This window comes from Peromyscus leucopus, chromosome 3 (genome assembly GCF_004664715.2).
Source record: "Peromyscus leucopus breed LL Stock chromosome 3, UCI_PerLeu_2.1, whole genome shotgun sequence".
NCBI lineage: Eukaryota > Metazoa > Chordata > Mammalia > Rodentia > Cricetidae > Peromyscus > Peromyscus leucopus.
The window spans coordinates 98,803,261-98,826,447 of record NC_051065.1 but is presented as its reverse complement, the minus strand read 5'-3'; the positions used below and the strand labels follow the sequence as shown (position 1 = coordinate 98,826,447).

General features: G+C 42.2%; 1 protein-coding gene across 1 annotated transcript in view; it reads right to left on the bottom strand.

Moving 5' to 3' along the window:
* The window catches only part of LOC114694452 (meiosis 1 associated protein), a 70,284-nt gene that overhangs the window by 32,798 nt on the left and 14,299 nt on the right, over positions 1-23,187 (bottom strand). Inside the window, exon 3 of the mRNA XM_028871397.2 lies at positions 17,519-17,687. Within this exon, the coding sequence (XP_028727230.1) occupies positions 17,519-17,687 (169 nt within the window). The remainder of the gene's footprint in view (positions 1-17,518; positions 17,688-23,187) is intronic.

The following is a 23,187-nucleotide window of genomic DNA, read 5'->3' as shown; positions in this document are numbered from 1 at the left end:
CCTCTAACTCCAGTTTCCAGGGGATCCAGCGGCCATCCTCTGGCTTTCCTAGGCACCAGGCACACATGTGATGCACATACTGTTGGAGGCCAGCTCTGACCTGTCGAGGGTTCTTGAGGGGAGGAGTGAGGAATTGAGAAATAATAGAAGAAATATAGACGGAGAGAAAGACAGAGACACAGGATAGCTTTGGGAGGGCCCTGGGTCAATACCCAGTTGCCCGGGTTTAATCATGATGGACTTTTTATACATCAGAAAGGGGAGGAGCAAAAGACCTCCCCCTTTCAAGGTCGAAGCACAAAGTACCAACAAGCATAGACCCTTCAAAACGCCTGGTAACCACACCCTTGGCCAAATCATCCCATTATACAGCCCTGCTGGGTAAAGCAAGCTCAGACTCTCTGACCTTGTGAGTAAGACCTTACTAGGGAGCCTCTGTGGGCCCCCACCACATACATACAAAACATTCATACACATAAAGTAAAAATAAATAGATTTTTAAAAAAGAGAGGCTCAGAGAAGTGAGTATAATGGGTAGAAGATTAGAAACTCTAATGCTGGGAAACGGGGAGACAAGTTGTCATTATCCATATTAAGAACCTAGAAATAACAACAGCAACCAAAGGGTTTCCTAAAGTAATTAAAACTACGAATTTAACATGGAGTGGTGAGACCATGGAAAAACAGTTATTTTAAGAAACACAAAGTACAAAGAAACATTAAGAAAGGAATGAAGCTGGTGTGCTGGCTCATACCTAGCACATAAGAGGCAGAGGTAAGTGGATCTCTGTAAGTTCAAAGCCATCCTGTTTTACCTAGAGACTTCCAGGTTATTCAGAGAAACACAGTGAAACCACATCTTAAAAAAAAAAGAAAGAGAAAAAAAGGAGAATTGTTTTCTTTAATAGCAAATACTCTAAGCCTAGAACAAGACAAAAGACAAGCATGACGTCCTGCACAAGGATGCCATGCAAACCGCAGGACTTTGCAGTAGCTTCGCTGACGGTCCTGTTGTAATGTCGAGGATGGACATGCACAGTGGACAGGGAGAAAACTCACCAGAAGCGGAACATCGATGAAGCCACAGGGGCGCGGGGACCTCCTCTAAGGGTGGCTCCTACATGTGCCCCAGATAACGGCAGCTACAATTCTTTCTCTAAATAGTCTAGCTTTCCCATTAGTTCTGAGCTTGGGAAGCTAAATGCCCGAGAGGGTGCTGGCACAGCCACTTGGAAGGACCAGTCCTTGAACACGGCACCTCTAGGATGAAAATGCCGTGCCATCAGGGGAGCCAGGCAGCCAGTCCTCCCCAGCCGTGTTCATCGTTCGTGTTTCTGACTTTCTGAAGATTTTATTAATATATTTTTATGTGTATAGGTGTTTGGTCCACATGTACATCTGGGGGCCATGTGTGTGCAGGGTCTGTGGAGGCCAGAAAAGGGCATTGGGTCCCCTAGAGCTGGAGTTCCAGATGATTGTGGGGCACCTTATGGGTGATGGGAATTGGTGGAAAGCAAACCTGAGACCTCTCGAAGAGCGGCTAGTGTTTGTAACTGCTCAGCCATGTCTCTACCCACCCCCCATTTCCTTTCTTTCTTTTCTCTCTCTCCCTTCCTTTTTTTTTTTTTCTTTTCTTTTTTTTCTGGCTTTTCGAGATAGGGTTTCTCTGTGTAACAGCCCTGCCTGTCCTGGAACTCGCTTTGTAGACTAGGCTGGCCTTGAACTCACAGAGATCCGCCTGGCTCTGCCTCCCGAGTGCTGGGATTAAAGGCGTGCGCTACCACCGCCCGGGTCCAATCGCCATTTCTAACTTCTTAACCTATGTACTCCAGGAACAGTAACAGCAGAACCTTTTCCTTTGGAGAAACTCTCATGTTGTCTCCACAGTGGTGCTGCGCTTCAAGTCTGAGTCTTCATATGGCTGTCTCAGAAGGAGAGGCATCCTTTCAGGGACAAGATGGAGATGGCTCCTCCGTTAGGAACACTGGCTGCTCTTCCAAAGGACTCAGGTTCGACTCTACTGTCACCTCCTCACCTTGGAGCGCTTGGTATGACCCATCCTTCCTCAGAGATCCCACCCTCCTCTTCCTCTGTGTGGCCTAGGCTGTTCCTCCTCATTACTACTGTTGACGGTCTGTTTTTCAAGATCAAGTTCAAATGACACCTGCTACATGTCCTGATCCACCCTCCGGTTGTAGGGGATGTTGGCAGGGCGTATAGTTCATTTTACATTCTGTGTGGTCTGGTTGTGATTGGGGAACACATTTGGTCTTCTCCACTTAAATGGAGCCTTCTTTTCCCATACACCCTCCCCATCCCCCAGTTCAGGGCCTCCCTTTGTTTTTCCTGTGACTCCTCTGCTTTAGCTAAGTTAGTCTCCCTGTCACATGACTTCCTTCCTTCCTTAGGACTTTTATTACTCTGTTAATCCATGGCATGCGCCTCCTCCAGCATTTGACTCAGAACTTCGTCCAGGAGCTATGTTGAAATTATCTTCTTTGTCTGCTTTAATTAGGACCGACTGGATGTCTGTGGGCTTCATTTATACACCGTTAATCACACTCATTATGTTAATACTCTTGTGTTATACTCTCAGGGTAATCGCACACATCTATTTCTTCTGAAGGGTCTCTTCTCCTGAGTTTATGAAAGGCAGTGAGATTTAGTGGAAAGACCAGGACTTGAATTGTGCCTTTGAATATTGTTAGTTGTGTGTTCCGGGGTGAGGACACTAACCTATTTCCTAGTTACCATGAAGCACCAGTGTGAGATGTTTACAAATAGCATGCAGTAGGTCCAACCTTCCTCCTCCTCCTCCTCTTCTTTCTCCTCCTCCCCTTTTCACTGTTATGCTGAGATAAAACAGGGTCTCATATGGCCCAGGTTGGTCTCACACCCATCATGTAGCCACGTGATCTTGAACTTCTCATCTTCCTGTCTTCACTGTCCGGGGGTGGGGATGATAGGGACTGACATTCGCCACTGTACCCAGTTTATGGGGTTGTAAGATAAGCATGCTAGTAACTGAGCTACATGCCCAGCCCATTCCCTCGTCTCTCATCTATAGAATGATTCACTCTCAGAGGTCAAAAAAAAAAAAAAAGTGCTTTTATTTTTCCTGAAACTTTTTTTTTTTGGGGGGGGAGGGGGTCGTCGTCCTTGGCTTCTGCCTCATCATATGTAAGAACACCAGCACCTACCGCAGTGTTACTCATACATATAACTAAATGTGCTAAATCTGGGCATTGGAGAGAAAATATTGTTCTTAGATGCTGAAGAGCAGCCCCCACGTTGGCTAGAAGGCAGGGCATTCTGTGTGTGATGAAACAGGCCCCCTTGACAGGGTGCCTGAGTGAAACTACAGCTAAGAGTTCGGTAGCCTTGCCTGAGTCATCGTCTCCACAGGAGGCCGCATTCATAGTCTATGTGTGGACCTGTTCTGCCCCCTAGTGGCCACAAGCAGTGACAGCCTTCACGGAGCTCGTTAAGCTCTGGGGGGGGGGTCAGGAGGGTTTGGAGGTTGCGGGGGAGGGGGTTTTGGGGGTTGGAGGGGGGGTAGCAGGGGGGTTAAATAATGCCTACAGCCTAAACAACTCTAAAGCAGTAACACACAACTCAAGCGTATCTTTTAAAATATTTTATTTTCTGGGTATGTGTGTATACCTGAAAGTATGCATGTGTTTCGTGTGTGTGTGTGTGTGTGTGTGTGTGTGTGTGTGTGTGTGTGTGTGTACCTGCAGAAGCTGTGGAATTGCATTTACAGACTACCATGAGCTGTCAGGTGGGTGCTGAGAAGCAACCCCCGACCTTTGGAAGGGCGAGAGCCCCTTACCGCTGAGGCGTCTCTCCAGCCCTCTGAAGTGTGTTTTTGATGGGATTCTACACATGTATTAGATGACTGTATTTTTCTTGACGTAAAATGTCTAAGTTAGTGGGCCTTAGGTGGTTCCAAGAAAATGGAACTCCCAAACAGTCCTGCAGCTCATAACTACTCCCACAAGGTCCTAGAGATCAGCCCTGTTCGACCAACAGCCCTGATGTGGCCTGCCCTTGGGAGTCATGAGTGAGAATCCTCTGAAATTGCATACAGTGTCATCAGGGTGTATGAAGGTGCATTTGGGTTGGGTAGGGAAAGAGGATGGGTACTTAACCTTTACCAGATTCTCAGAAAGTCTCTGTCAGCCTTAAGATACCAGCCAACATTTATTATTATTTTGTATACTTGTATACATGGGGATATGTGCTTGTAAATGAAGGTGCCTGTGGAGGCCAGAGGCATTAGATCTCCCGAATCTGAAGTCATGTGCGGTTATGAGTCACCTGATGTGGGTTCTGGGAATTGAACTCCCATCCTCTGCAGGGGCTTGACATGGCCAGTAAGCCATAGTTCTAGCCCCTGAAGCTCTCTTTAAAAAATTATTTATTTTGTGTGTGTGTGTGTGTGTGTGTGTGTGTGTGTGATTGTGATTGTGTGCATGCACACCGTGCATATGTGTGGCAGTCAGAGGACAACCTGCAGGAGTCAGTCCCCCTCCTTCCACCATGTGGGGCTGAGAGGTCAAACTCAGGTCGTCAGGCTTAGTGACAACCACTACGTCATCTCCCTAGTCCCTGAATCTCTTGTTCTTTGGCTTGTGTGTTTTAAGGGGACACAGATGGGGACTGTCCTTTAGTGGTCTTAGGAGTATTCCCTGACAGCTAAGCTTGCACTGGGTTCTGTGACTGTGCCTTCTCTGGATGCTACAGATGTAGTCAGAGGAGCCTTAGCCAGACCAGTGTGTGTGTGTGTGTGTGTATATATATATATATATATGCTGCTGTGTGTCACCCCTGGTACCCTGTCCATTCCCGTGGCACCGGGACTAGTCTAGTGCCTGGCACACAGCAGGGTTCAGTAAATGCTTCAATGCCAGGCTGCTGAATAGTTTCTCTGTGACCTCAGGCCAGTCACTTGGCTTCTGTAACTCCAACTCTTACATCTGTGTGGTGGTTTGAATGGGATGTCCCCTGTAGCCTAGGGCATTTGAATACTTGGTCCTCAGTTAGTGGCGTTATTTGGGGAGGTTTAGGAAATGTGGCATTGCTGGAGGAAGTGTGTCACTGGAGTGGGCTTGAAGAGCTTAAGGCCTGGATCCACTGCCAGTTTGTCCTTTCTGCTTTGTGGTTGTGGTTGAAGATGTGAGCTCTCCTGTTGCCATGCCTGGTGCCTGGTGCTATGCCTGGTGCCCGGTGCCGTGCCCGCTGCCTGGTGCTGTGCCTGGTGCCTGGTGCTGTGCCTGCTGCCTGGTGCTGTGCCTGCTGCCTGGTGCTGTGCCTGCTGCCTGGTGCATGTCCACTGCCTGGTGCTGTGCCTGGTGCCTGGTGCTGTGCCTGGTGCCTGGTGCTGTGCCTGGTGCCTGGTGCATGTCCACTGCCTGGTGCTGTGCCTGGTGCCTGGTGCTGTGCCTGGTGCCTGCTGCTGTGCCTGGTGCCTGGTGCATGTCCACTGCCCACTGCTGTGCCTGGTGCCTGGTGCATGTCTGCTGCCTGCTGCTGTGCCTGGTGCCTGGTGCATGTCCGCTGCCTGCTGCTGTGCCTGGTGCCATGCTGTCCCCACCTTTGAACTCTGCCCCCTCTGCAACCATAAGCCAAAACAAACTCTTCCTTCTATATGTTGCCTTGGTCATGGTATTTTATCCCAGCCACAGGAAAGTAACTAATGCTGTAAGCTGGAAATGATAGTGATGCCCAGGCTGAGAGCTCACTGAACAGAAAATAAGGGCACTGGACACCCGGGAGCACTGTAGACCTGAAAGCACCATGCAGCTCCTGGGCATAAAGATGAAAAAGTTGTCTTTTGGAAGTCTACAAAGATGCGAACATTTTAGACACTAAAAGCCTCGCCATTTCTTTTTCTTTTTCTCATGTGTGCTGAAAATGTCAATGAAGTATATGATCCAAATTGGGAGAAAAAATATTTTTAACTATGGTTCTCAATGGTCCTATTTTTATTTTATTAAAAGAAAATGAAACCCTATGTAAAAGAAGTTGCTTAGTAGCGACTGAGATATGCTAAAGTCTAACATTCTATTTGGAGCTGGGGAGATGGTTCAGTTGGTAAAAAATTTTTGTCTCATAAGCATGAGGACCTGAGTTCAATCCCCAGATTCCGTGTGAAAATGCTGGGGGGCATGGTGGTGCACGCTTGTAATTCAAGCACTGGAGAAGCAGAGGCAGGAGGATACCTGGGGCTCACTGGACAGCTGGTTTAGTCTCATCGGTGAGCTCTAGACCCACCAGAGAACCTGTCTCAAAGGAGGGTGACATCTGAGGCTGCGCTGTCCCATGTATCTCCCACATCAATAAAACATACAAACAGTTAGAGTAAGTATTGTTTGGCTTGGTAAACACTAGTTAGGAGATATTTAAAAACCCTCCATGATGGCACGTGCCTGTAACTGCAGTACTAGGGAGACAGGCAGAATTTCTGTGCATTTGGCTATGGGGTAGGTACCAAGTACCAGGGCAGTCAGAGACCCTGTTTCAAAAACAAAAGTCTTTTATTACCCATGCAGACATTAATTTACATATCACACAACTTAAAGGTATTTAATGTAAACTGATCATCAAAAACATAAAGCTGACTGGGCAGTAGTGTTTCCACAGGCACCATGTTGAGAGAGGAGGACAGGAAAAGGTGGATGAAGAAAGGGCTGGGAAGACATTCAGTCTGTTGGCCTGGACCCAACAACTGCAGCAGAGCATCTTGTCTCCTTTAAACACTCAACATTTTATTATTAATCATCATTATCTGTGTGTGCGAGCAGGCGCACACTGCTGCACATGGACCAGAGAACAAGTGTGGGGGTCAGAGCACAACTTCTGGGAGTCAGTGTTCTAATTTCACTGTGCAATCCGGGGACTGAACTCGGATCATCGAGCTTGCCAAGTGAGCTAAGGTGAGTAAGAAAAAAGTTGAAAAGGTCTCTAAAACGGAAGAAAATCCAGAAGGATGCGTGTGCACGCACACCTAGGCTGCACGACTGTGATTCTGCATGTGTCTGTGCATATCTGCATCACTGGAAGAGTGTTTTCAGGACACTGCGTTCATAAAAGAGGATCTGGCAGCTCAAAAGAAACCTCTACAAAAATTTCAAAGATATTTATAATTCCCCCCTAAAAGAGCTGTTGTAACTTTGTGTTTAGATGTTCTGTGTTGTAAATCCCAGCACTTCCCCTAGTTTCCAGTTGTCCTTTGACATCATAGCACCTTTTTCATCTTGTCAACAATAGTAGTGTGTGTGTGTGTGTGTGTGTGTGTGTGTGTGTGTGTGTGTCTGGTAGTCTGATGGTAAGAGTTGGTTCTCTCCTAGAGACTGAACTAGGGTATGGAGCTCAGGTCTTTGAGCTTGTCAGTAAGTACCTTTACTTACTGAGACAAACCTTACATTGGCTTAGGTTTTAATAAAAACATGTATTCCTTTATTTCTCTGTGTGGGAGGGCCTGTATGTGTGTGCAGGTGTTTGATCCCATGCTTGCATGTGCAGAGGCCAGAGGTCAACTGCAGTGTCTTTCTCTATTGCTATCCACCTTATTTTTGAGATAGAGTTTCTCACTGAACGTGTAGCTCACCGTTTTGGCTAGACTGTCTGGCCAGTAAACTCCTGGGATCCTCCTGTCTCCACCTCACTGGTTCTGGAATTATAGGAGGTGTTGCAGTGTCTGGCCTTTTAATGTGAGTGCTGGAGGTCAAACTCAGGTCCTCACGCTTGTATACAAGCATCCACTGAGCCGTCTCCCTGGCCCAAACATGAGAGAAAAGACTTTGTCAGAGGAAGAAAACAGGTGAACCAGAGTCTCCAGAAAGTGAGGAAGCTGAGCTGGAGAGCACTGAATGACATGTTTACACTGAGTCCAAAGCCCCAGCTGGCCCTTGCATTACACATATGGGGCAAACTGAACACAGCTTAGAGTTTAGGCTTAAAGAACGGGACTGAGGCCAAGCAGGGTGGCGCATACCTCTAATTCCCGCACTCAGGAGGCAGAGTCAAGGCCAGTCTACTTACTATTACATAGTGAATTTCACAGCAGCCAAGGCTACCCAATGAGACCCTGTTTCAGATAACAACAACAACAACAGCAAGCAAAACAAGTATAAAGAGAACGGGACTGAGAATTTGAATGTTTGCTCACTGCAGGACCAACGAGGCTAACAAAGTTAATCGTCTGACAGAACAAACAAAAATCACCCCAAAGCAACACAATGGAGCCTAGAATCTCTGTATCACAGCATTCACAAAATAAAAATCACAATGTTTTTGGCATAGAGAGCAAGAAAACTGTGACTCAGTCTCAATGGAAAACACAGATCACAGATGCAAACCCTAACATGATAAAGCTGTTGTATCTACCAGATAAGGACTTCATACCAGCATAATTAAAATCATCCTCAATGGGGAATTGAAAGTATGTTCACAATGAATAGGAATGTAAGAAATGTCAGTAGAGAAACAGGAAATATAAAAGATAACCAAATGGAAATGTTAGGGCTTTAAAAATACAATATCTAAACAAAAATGTTCACATGGGCTCAAAAGCAGGATGAGGGCCGGAGAGATGGCTCAGAGGTTAAGAGCACTGACTGCTCTTCCAGAGGTCCTGAGTTCAATTCCCAGCAACCACATGGTGGCTCACAACCATCTGTATCAGATCTGGCGCCCTCTTCTGTATACATAGTAAATAAATAAATCTTAAAAAAAAAAAAAAAAAAGCAGGATGAAAATGTGAGAGGAAAAAGTGAAGACCTGAAGTAAAGACCTGAAGAAAGGAAAATGAACAAAACAGATGGGGGGCTAGGGACACAGGTCAGTTGGTACAGAGCTTGCTTAGCATGCACAAAACCTTCGGTTCCCAGCACTATAAAATCAAATGAAAAGCTGGGTGGTGGCACATGCTTTTAATTCCAGCACTCGGGAGGCAGAGTCAGGCAGATCTCTGTGAGTTCGAGGCCAGCCTGGTCTACAGAGTGAGATCCGGGACAGGCACCAAAACAACATAGAGAAACCCTGTCTCGAAAAAAACCAAAAAAAAAAAAAAAAAATCAGATGAGGAGGCACACGCCACTTTAACATATGGGTAACTGGAGTGCTAGAAGAGAAGAAAGGATGTAGCACAAAAATATTTGAAGAAATAATGGCAAAAAAACTTTCAACTTAGGTTACAGATTTAAGCATATAGGTTTGGTAAGGCATGGTGATGCATACCTTCAACTTCAGTACTTGGGAGGAAGAAGCAGGTGGGTCTCTGTGAGTTAGGGGCCAGTCTGAAAAACAAATTGAATTCTAGGCCAGACAAGGCTATACAGTGAGACCCTGTCTTAAAAAGAAAAATAAAGCATATAGATTCAAGCTCTTTTTCCTGGAGCCTCCTAAGCGGTCAGCTATGTCAAGATGAAGCTGTATATTTCCCTCCCAGTCAGCAGCTATGAGAAATATATTGAAAAACACATCAAAGTGGATGATGAGTGCCAACTTCGTATTTTCTATGAGGAGCACGGGGCCACGGAAGTAGCTGCTAATGCTCTGGTGAAGAGCGGAAGGATTACGTTGTCTGAATCAGTGGTGAGGGTGGTAAAAAAGGTTTTCCCACAAGGCAAGGTGTCTTGATTCATGTCAGAGTGTACCTGATGTTGAGTAAGTGGCATTCTTGTTATAGACCAAGGAGAGCTGGAGAGAGGAAGCACAAGTCTGTTTGGCACTGCGGATGCCAATCTGAGTTCTCAGCTTGATCAAAGGGGAGAGAAGGCTATTCCCAGGCTGACAGATACTACCATGTCTCAGCAGTTGGAGCCCAAAAGGGCTAACAGCATCCTGAAGCTGCTCAGTCTCTCTAAAGAGGTGATGCCTGCCAATAGGTTGTCAGGAAGCCCTTAAACAAAGAAGGTAAGCCCAGAAGCAGAGCACCCAGGTTTAGAGTCTTGTCACTCCATTCGTTCTGCAACACAGATGCCAGCGTCGCTCTGAAGAAACAACACATTCAGAAAAAGACAAGGAGACGGCTGCAGAATCTGCTAAGCTTTTATCCAGGAGAATGAAGCAAGCCAAAGAAAAATGCCAAGAACAGAATGCAAGAAGATGTAGGTTATCCTCACTGAGAGCCTCTGTTTCTGAGTCCAGTCAGAAAGAAGTCTTTAAGAGCAACAAATACATGATCAGACCCTGAAAAAGAACATATAGACTCAAGAGGCTCAGTGAACTTCAGACAGGATAAATGAGAAGAAATCTATGCTTAGTTATGGCATTATCAAGCTGCTGAAAACAAACACAAAGACAAATTTCATGAAAGCAGTCAGAAAAATGATCCTTTCCAGATAGCTGAAAATGATTTAAGGGCTGTCACTTTTGGATAGAAACCAGGGGAGGCCAGAAGACAGTGAAATAGCTTTAAATTACTGAAACAGCTGAGACAAATATGCTTCATGAATAAAGGTGGAATAGACATTTTCAGATAAATAGTAATGAGGAGAACTGTCACTACCACAGCCATGCTGTAAGAAATACCAAAGTCCTTCAAGGGGAAGGACATGATATCTAAGGGAAACTTGGCCTCTTAGGAATGAATGAGGAGCTTTAGAAGTGGCAAAAATATATGGGTAAAGATGGAGGATCCAGGATTTAAGACTAGGGGCTGGAGAGACAGCTAGCTCAGCAATTAAGGGCAATTTCCAGCATCCACATGGCAGCTCACAAGCATCTGTCACTCTAGTCCCAGAGCATCTGGTACCCTTTTATGGCCTCTGAGAGCACTGAACACATATGATAACTACAGCATAAACAATAGTGTATATGTAGCCCTAGGGCTCAGAACTTGAGACATAGAGTCAGGAGTTCAGGGTCATCTTCAGCTGTATATTAATTTCAAAGCCAGTCTGGTGTCTATGAGACCCCGTTTCAAAAACAAACAAACAAACAAGCAAGCAAATTAACAAGTAAAAGAATGTATGTTTGAGGAGGGATAAATGGACCTACATAGTTGTGAAGTTTTTGTATTTTACATGAAATAGTGCTATATTAATTTTAAGTAGGCTATAAAAAGTTTAAAAATAGATTTTTAAGCCCTATGGTACCATGTTAATTCTAATTAGGTTGTAAAAAAGACAAAAGATATATAATATAATTCCCCAGAGAAGCTGCAAAAATAATGTGAATTATTTTTGTGAATTCAAATGTGAATTCTAAGATGAATCTCTAAATTACAATAGGTTAAATAGAATTAAAATGCTCTTTCTATTTTGCTTTTTGTTTTTTTTTTTTTTGGGGGGGGTGGGGGAAGAAATACATTACATAGCCCTGGCTGGCCTGGAATCCACTATGCAAAAAATCAGATTGCCTTTGAACTCAGAGATCTGCCTCCCTCTGTCTCCTGAATGCCGGGATTAAAGGCATGCACCACCACACTCAGCTAAATTAAAAAAAATTTATGTGTATGAGTGTGTCTTTCTGTGTGTATTCAGGTGCCTTTGGGGGCTAGAAGAGGATATTAAATCCCCTGGAGCTGAAGTTACATGCTGTGGATATTGCTCTGTATGCTGTGAATGTGTTGCTCTGATTGGTTAATAAATAAAATGCTGATTGGCTAGTAGGCAGGCAGGAAGTATAGGTGGGACAAGCAGAGAAGAGAATTCTGGGAACAGGAAGGCTGAGTCAGGAGTTGCCAGCCAGACACAGAGGAAGCAAGATGTAAAAGTACTGGTAAGCCACAAGCCACGTGGCAACTTATAGATTAATAAAAATGGGTTAATTTAAGATATAAGAACTAGATAGCAAGAAGCCTACCACAGCCATACAGTTTATAAGTAATATAAGTCTCTGTGTGTTTACTTGGGTCTGAGCAGCTGCAGGAGCCGGGTGGACACAGGAAAACTCTAGCTACAGTTATAGGTGGTTGTAAGTCACCTGATGTGGTTGCAGGAAACTGAACTTAGGTCATTTAACTGTTGAGCCATCTCTCTAGTCCCCAATTTTAAAAATATTTTAACACCCCTCAAAGGCAGGAAAGCAGGAGGAAAAAAGCCAACAAAAACTCAGTTAACAAACAAACAAAAAAAATAAAACGGTAGACCTAAAATGAACCATATACTTAAGGTAATTATTAATGGAGTATACATTACAAATAAAACTTAGAGGTTATCAGAGTGAATATAAAGATATGTTCTATATAACAAATATATTTTATTTATTTATGTTAGTATATTTATTTTATTATTTATATTATATATTCATTTATTTTTGATTGTTTCTTGAGACAGAGTTTCTCTGTCTGGCCCTGGCTGTCCTGGAGCTCATCCTGTAGACCAGGATGGCCTTGAACTCAGAGATCCACATGTCTCTGCCTCTGAGTGCTGAATTTAAAGCATTTGCCACCATGCCTGGTTCAAATATACTTTAAATATAAACACACAAATGGGTTGAAAGTACATATGTGAGAAAAAAATGAATGATAAGAATTCAGGAGAAATGAAAACATACATACACAGAAAGGTCTGTGCATAGCTATTTTCACCAGCTTTATTCACAGTTAAAAGTTGAAAACCAAAATGTCCATCAACAGGAAAATAGTTAAACAAAATATAACATTTAAGTAAAATATTACTACTCAACAATGAGAAGAAATTAACTGATATAAACAACATGGACAAATCTCAATATCTGAATGAAAAAGGTTGGACACAAAAGTATATATGTATGATTCTACTTATATTAAATGTAACCGTGGGATTGACTGCAGTGAAACAGGAGGGGCCTTTTGAGCATGATGGAAGTGTTTCCTGTCCTGTCTGAGGTGATGATCTGCAGGTGTATACTACTATGAAAACTCATGTGTGTGTTGAGCGGCTATAACTTCTGGTGTGTAGATTATTCCTCAAACTGGCAAGGCCAAACTTTTAAAATCTCAATTTTCAAATAACTTCAAATATTCTGCTAAATTCCTGTTACTTTAATTATGAAAGGGAGGTTGCTATTTTTCTTAGACCATGACTTCTGTTAATGAAACAAATGTCTGTCTGTGTTAAAAATCTTTAGGTAGCAAACATAACAGAGCTTCTAATTTAGTCTTAATGCCACAGGAAAATGACTTTAATGCAGTTATCGAAGACAAACTCGACAAGCAGCTGCTCATTCCCTGAGACTCTGGAGTCTGACAACTGCTTGACATACAGAGGGGATGCCCAGTCCCTACCTAGGTCTTTCTAGAATCTTCTAAGAAGCAATGAATCTCTACCTTCTTTGTTTGGATTGTTAACATTCGGTGCTTCCTGAGAACACATATGGCTAGAATACCTTTCCAAGGGAGCTTGACATCGATCCCTGGTCAACCCTGGGAGGAAATTTTAAACAGATGGCTTGTGAGCACTTAGCAAAGGAACCTGATATCCTTGTGTACACGGCCGAGAAATGCAGGCTCGTTGGCAGCCTCGTTAAGTTGATTTGTAACTGGTTCAAGACTTAGATACCCAATCAGTGCAGACGGTTGTCAGCCTGGACAGATGCCGTCAAGATGCCAAAGGATATTGATCACTGTGGCCTTTTTAGTTTTGGCATATTTATTGCTTACCCATTCTTCAGAAGGCTATTATAAAATTTAATATATGCAAATGAAGACATACTATGTGTGTTCATGTAAGTTCCAAAAAACTCAACAATAACCGGACAGTCATGAAGTCTTTTGTTTAACTTGAGCTGTAGAATAGCATCAACAGCACTGATCTGTCTGGTGGCTCTTCTCTGATCTTCAGGGGAAGCCTCGCCACACACTGCATTCCTTGTCATCCTTTTTCCTGTTAGAGAGCAGTTTACTACCTTAAGCACTATCTTATTGTTTTAATGCCCTGAGCTTTGTGAAGAATCGCCATCCTCTGGGTGTCTTTAGTTCCTTGCTTCCCCACTCCTCACATTGTTCTACATAGCTGTGGTTCAGTCACTGTGACATTCCGCTTTATGATGATGTCTCAAATTTTGTATTCCAAATTTATATTTTACTGGTTATATGGGTTAGAGCTGTAGTTGTGATTTTTTCTGACTACTTTGTTCATGACGTCTTCTGACAAACAGAAATTTTGATTTTTAATACAGGGACACTTATTCAGTCCCCCATCGTTAGCAGACTCTGTGTCTCATTTGGGAAATACTTCCTTTTTCTCCTCACCAACCATTACAGAAATTTTTTCCTTACACATTTTCTTCTAAAAGTTCTATCTTTCATATTTAAGTTTTTAATCCATTTAAAGTGTTACACATATTGTAAAGTAAAGGTCCAATTTCCCTTTTTCCTGTAAGGAATGTTGATAGTTCTAGAATGATTGATTAATCTTTTTTCATGGCAGCCACAACACATATCAAGTTTTCATGTGACTTTCTACTTCTGGGATCAATAATCTGCTCCAGACAGAACAAATCGTCTATTCTTGTGTCAATCTGATGTTGTCTGTTATTTTGTGTAGTGCTGGGTGAGATATCCAGAGCACTATTTGTGTGAGGCAAAAGATCTGTGGTTGGCTTGTATGACAAGCCCCCCAATACTGTCTTATTTAATAACTCTATGCATCATTTTTACACCTGACAAGGCAATCCTTAGTTTTAACACGTGCCTTAACTTGGATTCATACATGTACAAGAGTGCACTCACGCACATACACACACACTTTCCATAGGATTAGCTCATCAGATTAGCAACCACAACAGAAAAAGTGAGCTGGGTGTGGGGGCACACAATTGTAATCTCGGCATTTCTGAGATTGAAATGGGAGAATCTTATTTTCCAGGGCAGCCTAGCTAATATGTAACCTAGGCTTTGGCAAAGCAAAAACAAAACAACAAACAAAATGAAGCTGGGCATGGCAGTGCATACTTGTAATCCTAGCATTCAGGAGGCTGAAGCAGGAGGATTGCCACAAGTTCATGCCAGCCAGAACTACACAGCAAGACCCCGTTTCAAAAAACAAAAAAACAAACCAAGACAAGACAAAATAGACAAAAAACTCTCATAGACAAAAAACTCTCATAGGATTTTGATTGGAATCACGTTAGTAGGTCAATTTGGGGAGAACTGAATTCTCACCAATGATGTTGAGTGTTTTATCTACCATCGTGTTCCAATTCTAACTTCTTTAAAGTACACGAATGAAGCTTTAGGCACTCCCAAGAAGTACCATAATATGGATCCCAGTTGAGATTTTTCTCTTTTTTGAAAAAATTATGTATGCATGTGTGTCTGTGTGAATGTATGCCATTATGTATATGGGTGCCTGAGGAAGCAAGAAGAGGGCCTTGGATCCTCTGGAGCTGTGTTTAAAGGTGGTTGTAAGCTGCCCATAGTGAGCGATATAGGAAACCTGGGTTCTCTGGAAGAGCATTATCTTACTTATTGTCCTATTGCTGTAAAGAGACCCCATGGCCAAGGCAACTCTTCTAAAAGAAAACATTTGATTGAGGGCTTCCTACAGTTTCAGGGGGTTAGACCATGATCCACATGGTGGGAAGCAGACAGGCATGGCATCGGAGCATAGTTGAGAGCTTTATATGCTGATATACAGGTAGCAGGCAGGGGTGGGGAGGTGGGGGAACGGGGGTGGGGGGAGGGAGACTAGGCCTGGCATTGGCTTGAAACTTCAACAAGGCCACACCTCCTAATCCTACCCAAACAGCTCATCGACTAGGGACTGAGCTTGCAAGTGTGCGAGCCTGTGGGGGCCATTTTCATTCACACTTCTACAAGCAGCAAACACTCTTTTCTTTTGTTTTTTTGAGACAGGGTTTCTCTGTGTAGCTTCGGAGCCTGTCCTGGAACTCACTCTGTAGCCCAGGCTGGCCTCGAACTCACAGAGATCCTCCTGCCTCTGCCTCTGCCTCCCGAGTGCTGGGATTAAAGGTATGTGCTACCATTGCCCGGGGCATCAAGCACTCTTAACTGCTAAGTTATCTCTCCAACCCACATGATTTATTTCTAAGGAGCTAGAGATTTAGCCCAGTGTTGAATGTTTGGGTTTGATCCCCAACACTGCAGCAAATAGGAAAACAAGAAGAAAATACTTAAAAAGACCTTACTTCTGTGTGAAATAGCTCAATGGGTAAAAAGCACTTGCCACACAAACTCAACAACCTGAGTTTGATCCCTGGAACACACAGGAAGGTGTAGCATGCACCTGTAATCCCAGCATTCTTAGGAGGCAGCCACAGGAGAATCATTTGGAAGCTTGCACATCTGTTATCCTGGACTACCCAGAACAGCAGAAACCAGAGACAACCTGCTTTGAAACAAGGTGGAAAGCTAAAAATGAACTCCCCAAAGTTATCCTCTAACTTCCACATGCATGTCCCCCCCCATGCACACACATAGGTGCAAATGCACATACTAATAACAAATAAAAAATAAAACAGCAACACAAAAAAAAATCCCCAAAGAAGATAGCAACATTACTCCTATGATTTATGGCTCTTCTACGAGGCCAGTCTTGGGTGCTAGAATTAGCAGAACTTCCTAGATTCTAAGATGATTAAGATCATTAGGAATTTGCTGTTGATACAGGGTTGGTTCACATGTAAAGAGCATAGGGTGAAGGAAGCATACAGGTTTCCCTGTGAAAGTCTGTATCTATTTCTTGGGCAAACACTGTCTCATTTTCTTTTAAGAGTGAAAGAGGAACAAAAATAGACAAAAAAACAGAAACGAAGGACCATGAGAACTATGTAAAAGTTTTACATTATGTTAGATGAAAACAGAAAATTACACACACAGATTCCACCTATGGGGCATAAATGTGACAGGGACAACTGAGTGGCAATGTACAAAAATAAAAATCCTGTAATGGGTGGTGGGATTAGGATAGGCTTCTAAGTTGAAAAGTATTTTGATGGTCATTTATTCCTTTTAGTAAAACAATAAATTACTAGAGTTTGAAATTTTCTCAGTAACAGGCATATTCAAAAGCACTACAAATACTCCAATTGTCCTATCATTAACACCAGCACATGGCATTTATCTGTGGCAGGCACTGTTCTAAGTGTTTTATGTCACCAAATCTGAAAACTTGGGTTTCCCTCTCTCCAGTCACATGGAGCCTAAGCCGGCCTCAAACTGCTATGTAGTGTAGACTTCCACTGATACCAGCCTCCATCTCCCAGATGCTTCATTTACAGAGATGGGCAGTCATGCCCTACTTTTTCCCCTTTAAAAAATAATTGGTTTATTTATTTTATTTTTGTTGTGTATGGGTGTTTTACCTACAGGTACTTCTGTGTACCGTGTGCATATTCAGTGCCCACTAAGGCCAGAAGGGGGCATGGGATCCCCCAGAACTGGAGTTACAGACAGTTGCAAGCCACCATGTGGGTGCTGGGAACCAAACCTGAATCCTCTATAAGAGCAACAAGTGACCATGAGCACTGAGCTATCTCTCCAGCCCCAACATTAACATTTTTGAGGCAGGAAGTTTGCTAGGTCAAGACCAGCATGGGAAACAGCAAAAAGCAAAGTTCTTACCACCACTGCTGGGTTCTTCAATGGGGGACGGTGAGTCCATATGCTCTTGGATGTCTCTCGTGATCTCCACCACTTGCAGCCTTCTGACACTAAGCAGGCTTATGTCTTTCAGCCCTTCCTCCAGGTGTCTGATCACTTCTTTTCCAGGCTGAGAAGTCAGGATAGTAATCTAAAATGAAATCCATGACAATAATGAAGATGCCTGCTTTTCTTGATATCCAGAGTGAGGAACATACAATCTATTCTGGAAGACAGACGTGTAAGTTTTTGGTAGTAGCTATTGTGTTTAGTACAAAGAGAGAGATTTAAATTAATTTAGGAATAAAACTTCACTTGATTTTAGTCAGCAGGCTCGGAAGTGATACAAATAAAGTTTCATGTGGCCGATTCCGATGGAACAATTAATCATCAAAATCCTTCCCAGTAATCCCAGATAGTTTGTAGATAGAGCCTAGACAATGACCAGGGAGAAACCATAAGTGTGTTCTGGTCTTTTTTATTCATCCTTGGTAAAAAAAAATTTTTTTAGCTGGGGCGGTGGTGGTACATGCTTTTAATTCCAGCATTTGGGAGGCAGAGCCAGGCGGATCTCTGTGAGTTCAAGGCCAGCCTGGGCTACAGAATGAGTTCCAGGAAGGGCGCAAAGCTACACAGAGAAACCCTGTCTCGAAAAACCAAAAAAAAAAATTTTTTTTTTAAAAAAATACTGGTAGCATTTCCTCTGCTCAAAATATTTTTCTTTCACAGGAAAAGTGAGGAACAGGATACTGAGGTTTCCCTCACTACATGTGCCCTACATCTTAGAGAGCTCATGGCACCTCTTCCAGTGGTGGTTCCATGTATTGCGTTCTCAGATGGATCTGTTCTCTCTGCACGGATCCAGAACAATGGTTTCTTTTGACTCTAAAATGTACTTAACCCTCGACTAGTATGTTGGACCTGAAGAAATATTAAGGCATTTGTGTATAATTAGGATCTTTTACACCACTGAAATGAATGTTTTCAATGATCAGTTTTGCCTTGGATTTTGAGACTCTGGAAGACAATTACATATGCAATTATTTTATATGTAGATGTTTTTAATTAGCAAAGAGGGCTGTAGATGGAAGTCAATTGTTAGTGTTAGTTCTGAATGCTTTACTGTTGCAGAATAGTTTTAGGTTCACAGTAACATTGAAAAGGACACAATAACACTTACTTCTTGCCCTCACACATGAATAGTTTTTCCCTCCTTATTTTCCTCTACCAGCTCAGTACATTTACTGCAAGTGATTCATGTCAATTGAAAAGTAATAATAACCCAAATCCATAGTCTACATTTGGATAAGTGTTTAGGGTAGTATGGGTTTGCACAAACATACAATGACATTTACCTAAAATATCAGGATGTTTTCACTGCCTTAAAAATCCTCTTTGCTTATTTTCCCATTCCTCTCACTGCATTTTTTTTTTTAATTTCAGTACTGGGGATTGAACCCAGGGCCTTATCTTTGCTAGGCACATACTCTCTTACTGAACTATATTCCTAGCTCATCAGTCACCTTTTTTACTGTCTCCATAATTTTGCCTTTTCCAGGGTCCTGTGTATTTAGAATCACAAATAACTTTTCATATTGGCTTCCTTTTTTTAGTAATGTACATTTAAGGTTTTTCCATGCCTTTTTGTGACTCGATAGCTCATTTTGTTTAGGTGCTGAATAGTATTCCATTGTCTGGATGGACCACAATGTATTATCTGTTAATCTACTGAGAGACCTTGTGTTTCAGTGGCTGTGACTGCGTGCACAAGATCTGTACAAGAACAAGCCACTCAAACCCCAGCACAGATAGGAGAGGGGCTCATGAAGTCTCACCTCTAGCTATTTGCAACTGATGGCCTCTGGGAGAGGGAGAGCCAATTTCCTTTCGAGATGTGGCCTCTAAGAGGCTGCCCATGCTCCAGTAGGTGGCCCTACATCCTTATATATATAGGGAGCACTAAAGGAACCTTGGGTTTAAAAAAAGAACACGTGAAGTTGGGAGGCAAAAGTGGTGGTGGGGTTTGGGGGGTGCTAGAGGGGAGGAAATGGGGGTGGATTTCATCAAAACACATTGTATGCATATATGAAAGTCTCCAAAATAAAAAATAAAAATCCCTAAAAAAAAAAAAAGACCAGACACTGTGCTGCTCCCAAGATTGGAAAGCATAAATGAAGCTTAATATAATCATCTAGGTGTGTGGGCACAGTCTTTAACTCCTTTGGGTAGATACAAAAGCCCTAAGTGTTTGATTGTATGATAAAAATTTTAGTTACATTTTGTAAGAAACCATGTTAGTTACTTTTCTCATTGCTGAGGTCAAATCTGACAAGGAGCGACTTTGGGGAGGAAGGATTTATTCTGGCTTACAGTTCAAAGGATGCAGTCCATCATGGAGGAGAGGCATGATGGCAGGAGAATGGGGTGACAGCCACACTGTGTCCACAGTCAGGAAGCAGAGAGGTATGAATGCTGCTGCTCAGCTTGCTCTCTAGCTAGTCCAGATCCTTGACTTATGGAATGGTGCCACCCACATTTAGGGTGAGTTTTCCCCTCAGTCAATCCAGTCCAGAAACTCTCTCACAGACATGACTGCAAGTTTGTCCCCAAAGTGATTCTAGATCTTGTCAAGTTGACAATATTAACCATTGTAGGAACACCAAACTGTCTTCCTGCTAAAACTAGATCAAGTTTCGGTTGCCCCACATCCTTGTCAGCATTTGGTATCATTAGTGTTCTGGATTGTGCTCATCTGATAGGAGGGCGGTGATGCTTGCTGTTTTTCTTTGTATTTTGTGATGACGAACCATGTAGATCATCTCTTCATATGCCCTCTTGCCACCTGTATGATTTTTTGGGTGAGCCATCTCTTAAGGTCTTTAGCCTCATTCCTTCGTTTGGAAAGTGTCTTTTCAGCTCATTTGCTTATTGCTTGGATTATTTGCATTTAAAATTCATTCTCTCTATATATACCTACTTAATGTTTAAAAAAAGATTCATTTAAAAAATTCTATGTATGATTGTTTTCAATTTTAAAATCAGTATTATTTTATTTTATGGGTGTTTTCTAATTTCAACTTCATTGATTTCTGCTCTATCCTTATTCTTTTTCTTCTGCTTACTTGGACTTTATGTTCTCATTTATCTTTAGTTTCCTAAAGTGGAAGTTTAGAGTATCAAATATAATTTTTCTTCTAATATATGGACTCAGTGCTCTTTCCCTTTCAGCACTGTTTTTTACTGTATCCCACAAATTTCAAGTTGTGTTTCCATTTTTTTCTTAGTTCAAAATATTTTTGAACTTTCTGAGATTTTCCCTCTTTGCTTCATTTTGTGTGCGTGTGCCCCCACATGTGTGCACACGTGTGTTTTGACCTTTTCAGCTCTCTTTGTTTTCTTTTGCTTGTTTTTTTGAGATAGGGACTCTCTACATAGAGCTTGAATTCACAGAGATCTACCTGCCTCTGCCTCCCTAGTGTTTGGATTACAGGTGTGTGTCACCACACTTGGCCTTTTCAGTTATCTTTGGAACTGGTTTCTAGTTTAATTCAATTGTGGTCTAAGCCAGACACTATATGATTTTTGTATGAAATTGCTAGGGAGTCCTTTACAGGCCACAGTATGGCCAACTTTGTGTGTGTTCCATTTGAGCTTCAGAATACTATACATTTGTCTGTTTTTAGATGACATTCTATATAGATGCTGATTAAATCCTTTTGATTTGTCTAATGAGTTCAGTTACACCCTATAGGTTGTTCTTCCTGCTGGATCTGTCCATTTCTGATAGAGAGTGCTGAGGTTTCCAGTAAAAACAGTGGATTCATCTGTTCATCTTTGCAGTTCTGTTACATTCTTGCCTCACGTAGATGACACTGTGCATCTATGTGAGACTCTCACATAAGAATTGTTATACTATGATGTTATGATATCACAACATCATGTCGTGGTTTTTAAAAAATTATCTTAGTTTTTAATTTTGTTATACACACACACACACACACACACACACACACACACACACACACAATCTCTTTTTACCCTACAGGTCCTTTGTGTTTATATTACAGCTTCCAGGTTAGTGTTTTTATGGGATTCCTGAGTATTCAAATGAGTGGGGCTCTGAGTCTTCATCTATTTCTTGTGCCTTTTCTTGGGCTCTTTTCCTTCATTTTCATTCTACTCCAATGTATCAGTTTTTGTTTTATAATATTTTTTATTTTATTATTATCCTTTAGACGCCTGTTTGTTTTCTTTTTTTTTAAGACAGAATATTTATGCTTTATTTACAGGAATGTAAAGTTGACAATGACATGGAAAAGATTTGGATGTTCTCAAAAGTAAGCTGTACAATTAGCATATGACTCAGCAATTAACTTTCTAGGTGTAAACATTTTAGCTATTGAAAACAGGCCCTCAAGCAGACCCTTGTATAGTGGTGTTCAAAGATGTGTTATTTATAACACTCAAAGGGTAAAATGAGAGACAGAAAGGGGGTGGACCTGATGGAAGGGGAAGTAGAGAGGAACGGGAAGGAGCAGAGGGAGGGGAATCATAATCAGGATATATTATATGAGAAAAAAGTTATTTTCAATAAAAGGGGGAAAGAACAATGTATAATTATCTATAGCTATTTAGGTAACCCATGGCCCTGTCAACTTGATGCATAAAGTGAGCCATTCAATAATCCAGCCCTCTTGCCTATTCCTCCTGTGCTTTGGGAGCTGATGAATATTGTTCCGGTCTGGTCATTTTAACAAAATTTATGCTTGGAGATTCCTGGCAGGGAGTTTGATCATGGGTCTTCCTCTCAGAGCTCACTGGTGGCTTCCAGAAGCTAAGCTATGGTGGGAACGACAATGGTGAGGAGACCTGCTTCTGCTGTTTTCTAGCCCTGTGACGTTACATGAGCTACTAATTTTCCTGAACCCTAGTTCCTCATCTATCGAGTGAGGAATATACCACAGGTAACAGAATTGTCGTGAGGGTGGTGCCTGGCATGGAAGGCACTTAAGATCTGTAATTCTGCATAGCTTCATGCTTCATAGCTTCCTCCGTGTCTTCATCCTTATTTTCCTCCATCAGAGGACACCAGAACTCCTCTAATTTCATGTCTTGGACCCTAAGTGTGGTGTCTGAGCCTTCCTGGCTCAGAAGCTTCAAAATAGTCCTCTGTCCCCTCAAGGTTGTCTTTGGACAGAGGTCACCATATTCTCAGTCACTGAGGACAACCACAAAGGAGAATACTTTGTGAACAGCCTCAGTGTATCATCATCTATCTTATATTTGAATACATAGAGGAGAAAATTCTTATGGACTCCTACTGTTCAGAAATTGCTTTTAGTAGCACTTTACTTAAATATGCATTCATTGAAACAAAACATGAATTCTATATGGCTCTAGTTCTTATCGTGTTGAACTGAAATCCAATTTAAATTGAACATAAGTAAACTATAAATGTAAAATCTAACAAACAGTACATTTATATGACAAACGATACCATTTTGCTGAAGGAAAATGGTCATGTCTAGGTTGTGGGAGTGTTTACATTCCTGTGTCATATGTTTGACTAATCTAACTTTATCACTGTTTATTTTTAATCTATAAAATCTTCATATAATTTTAAAAAATAGACATTATATTGGTGCTGGAGA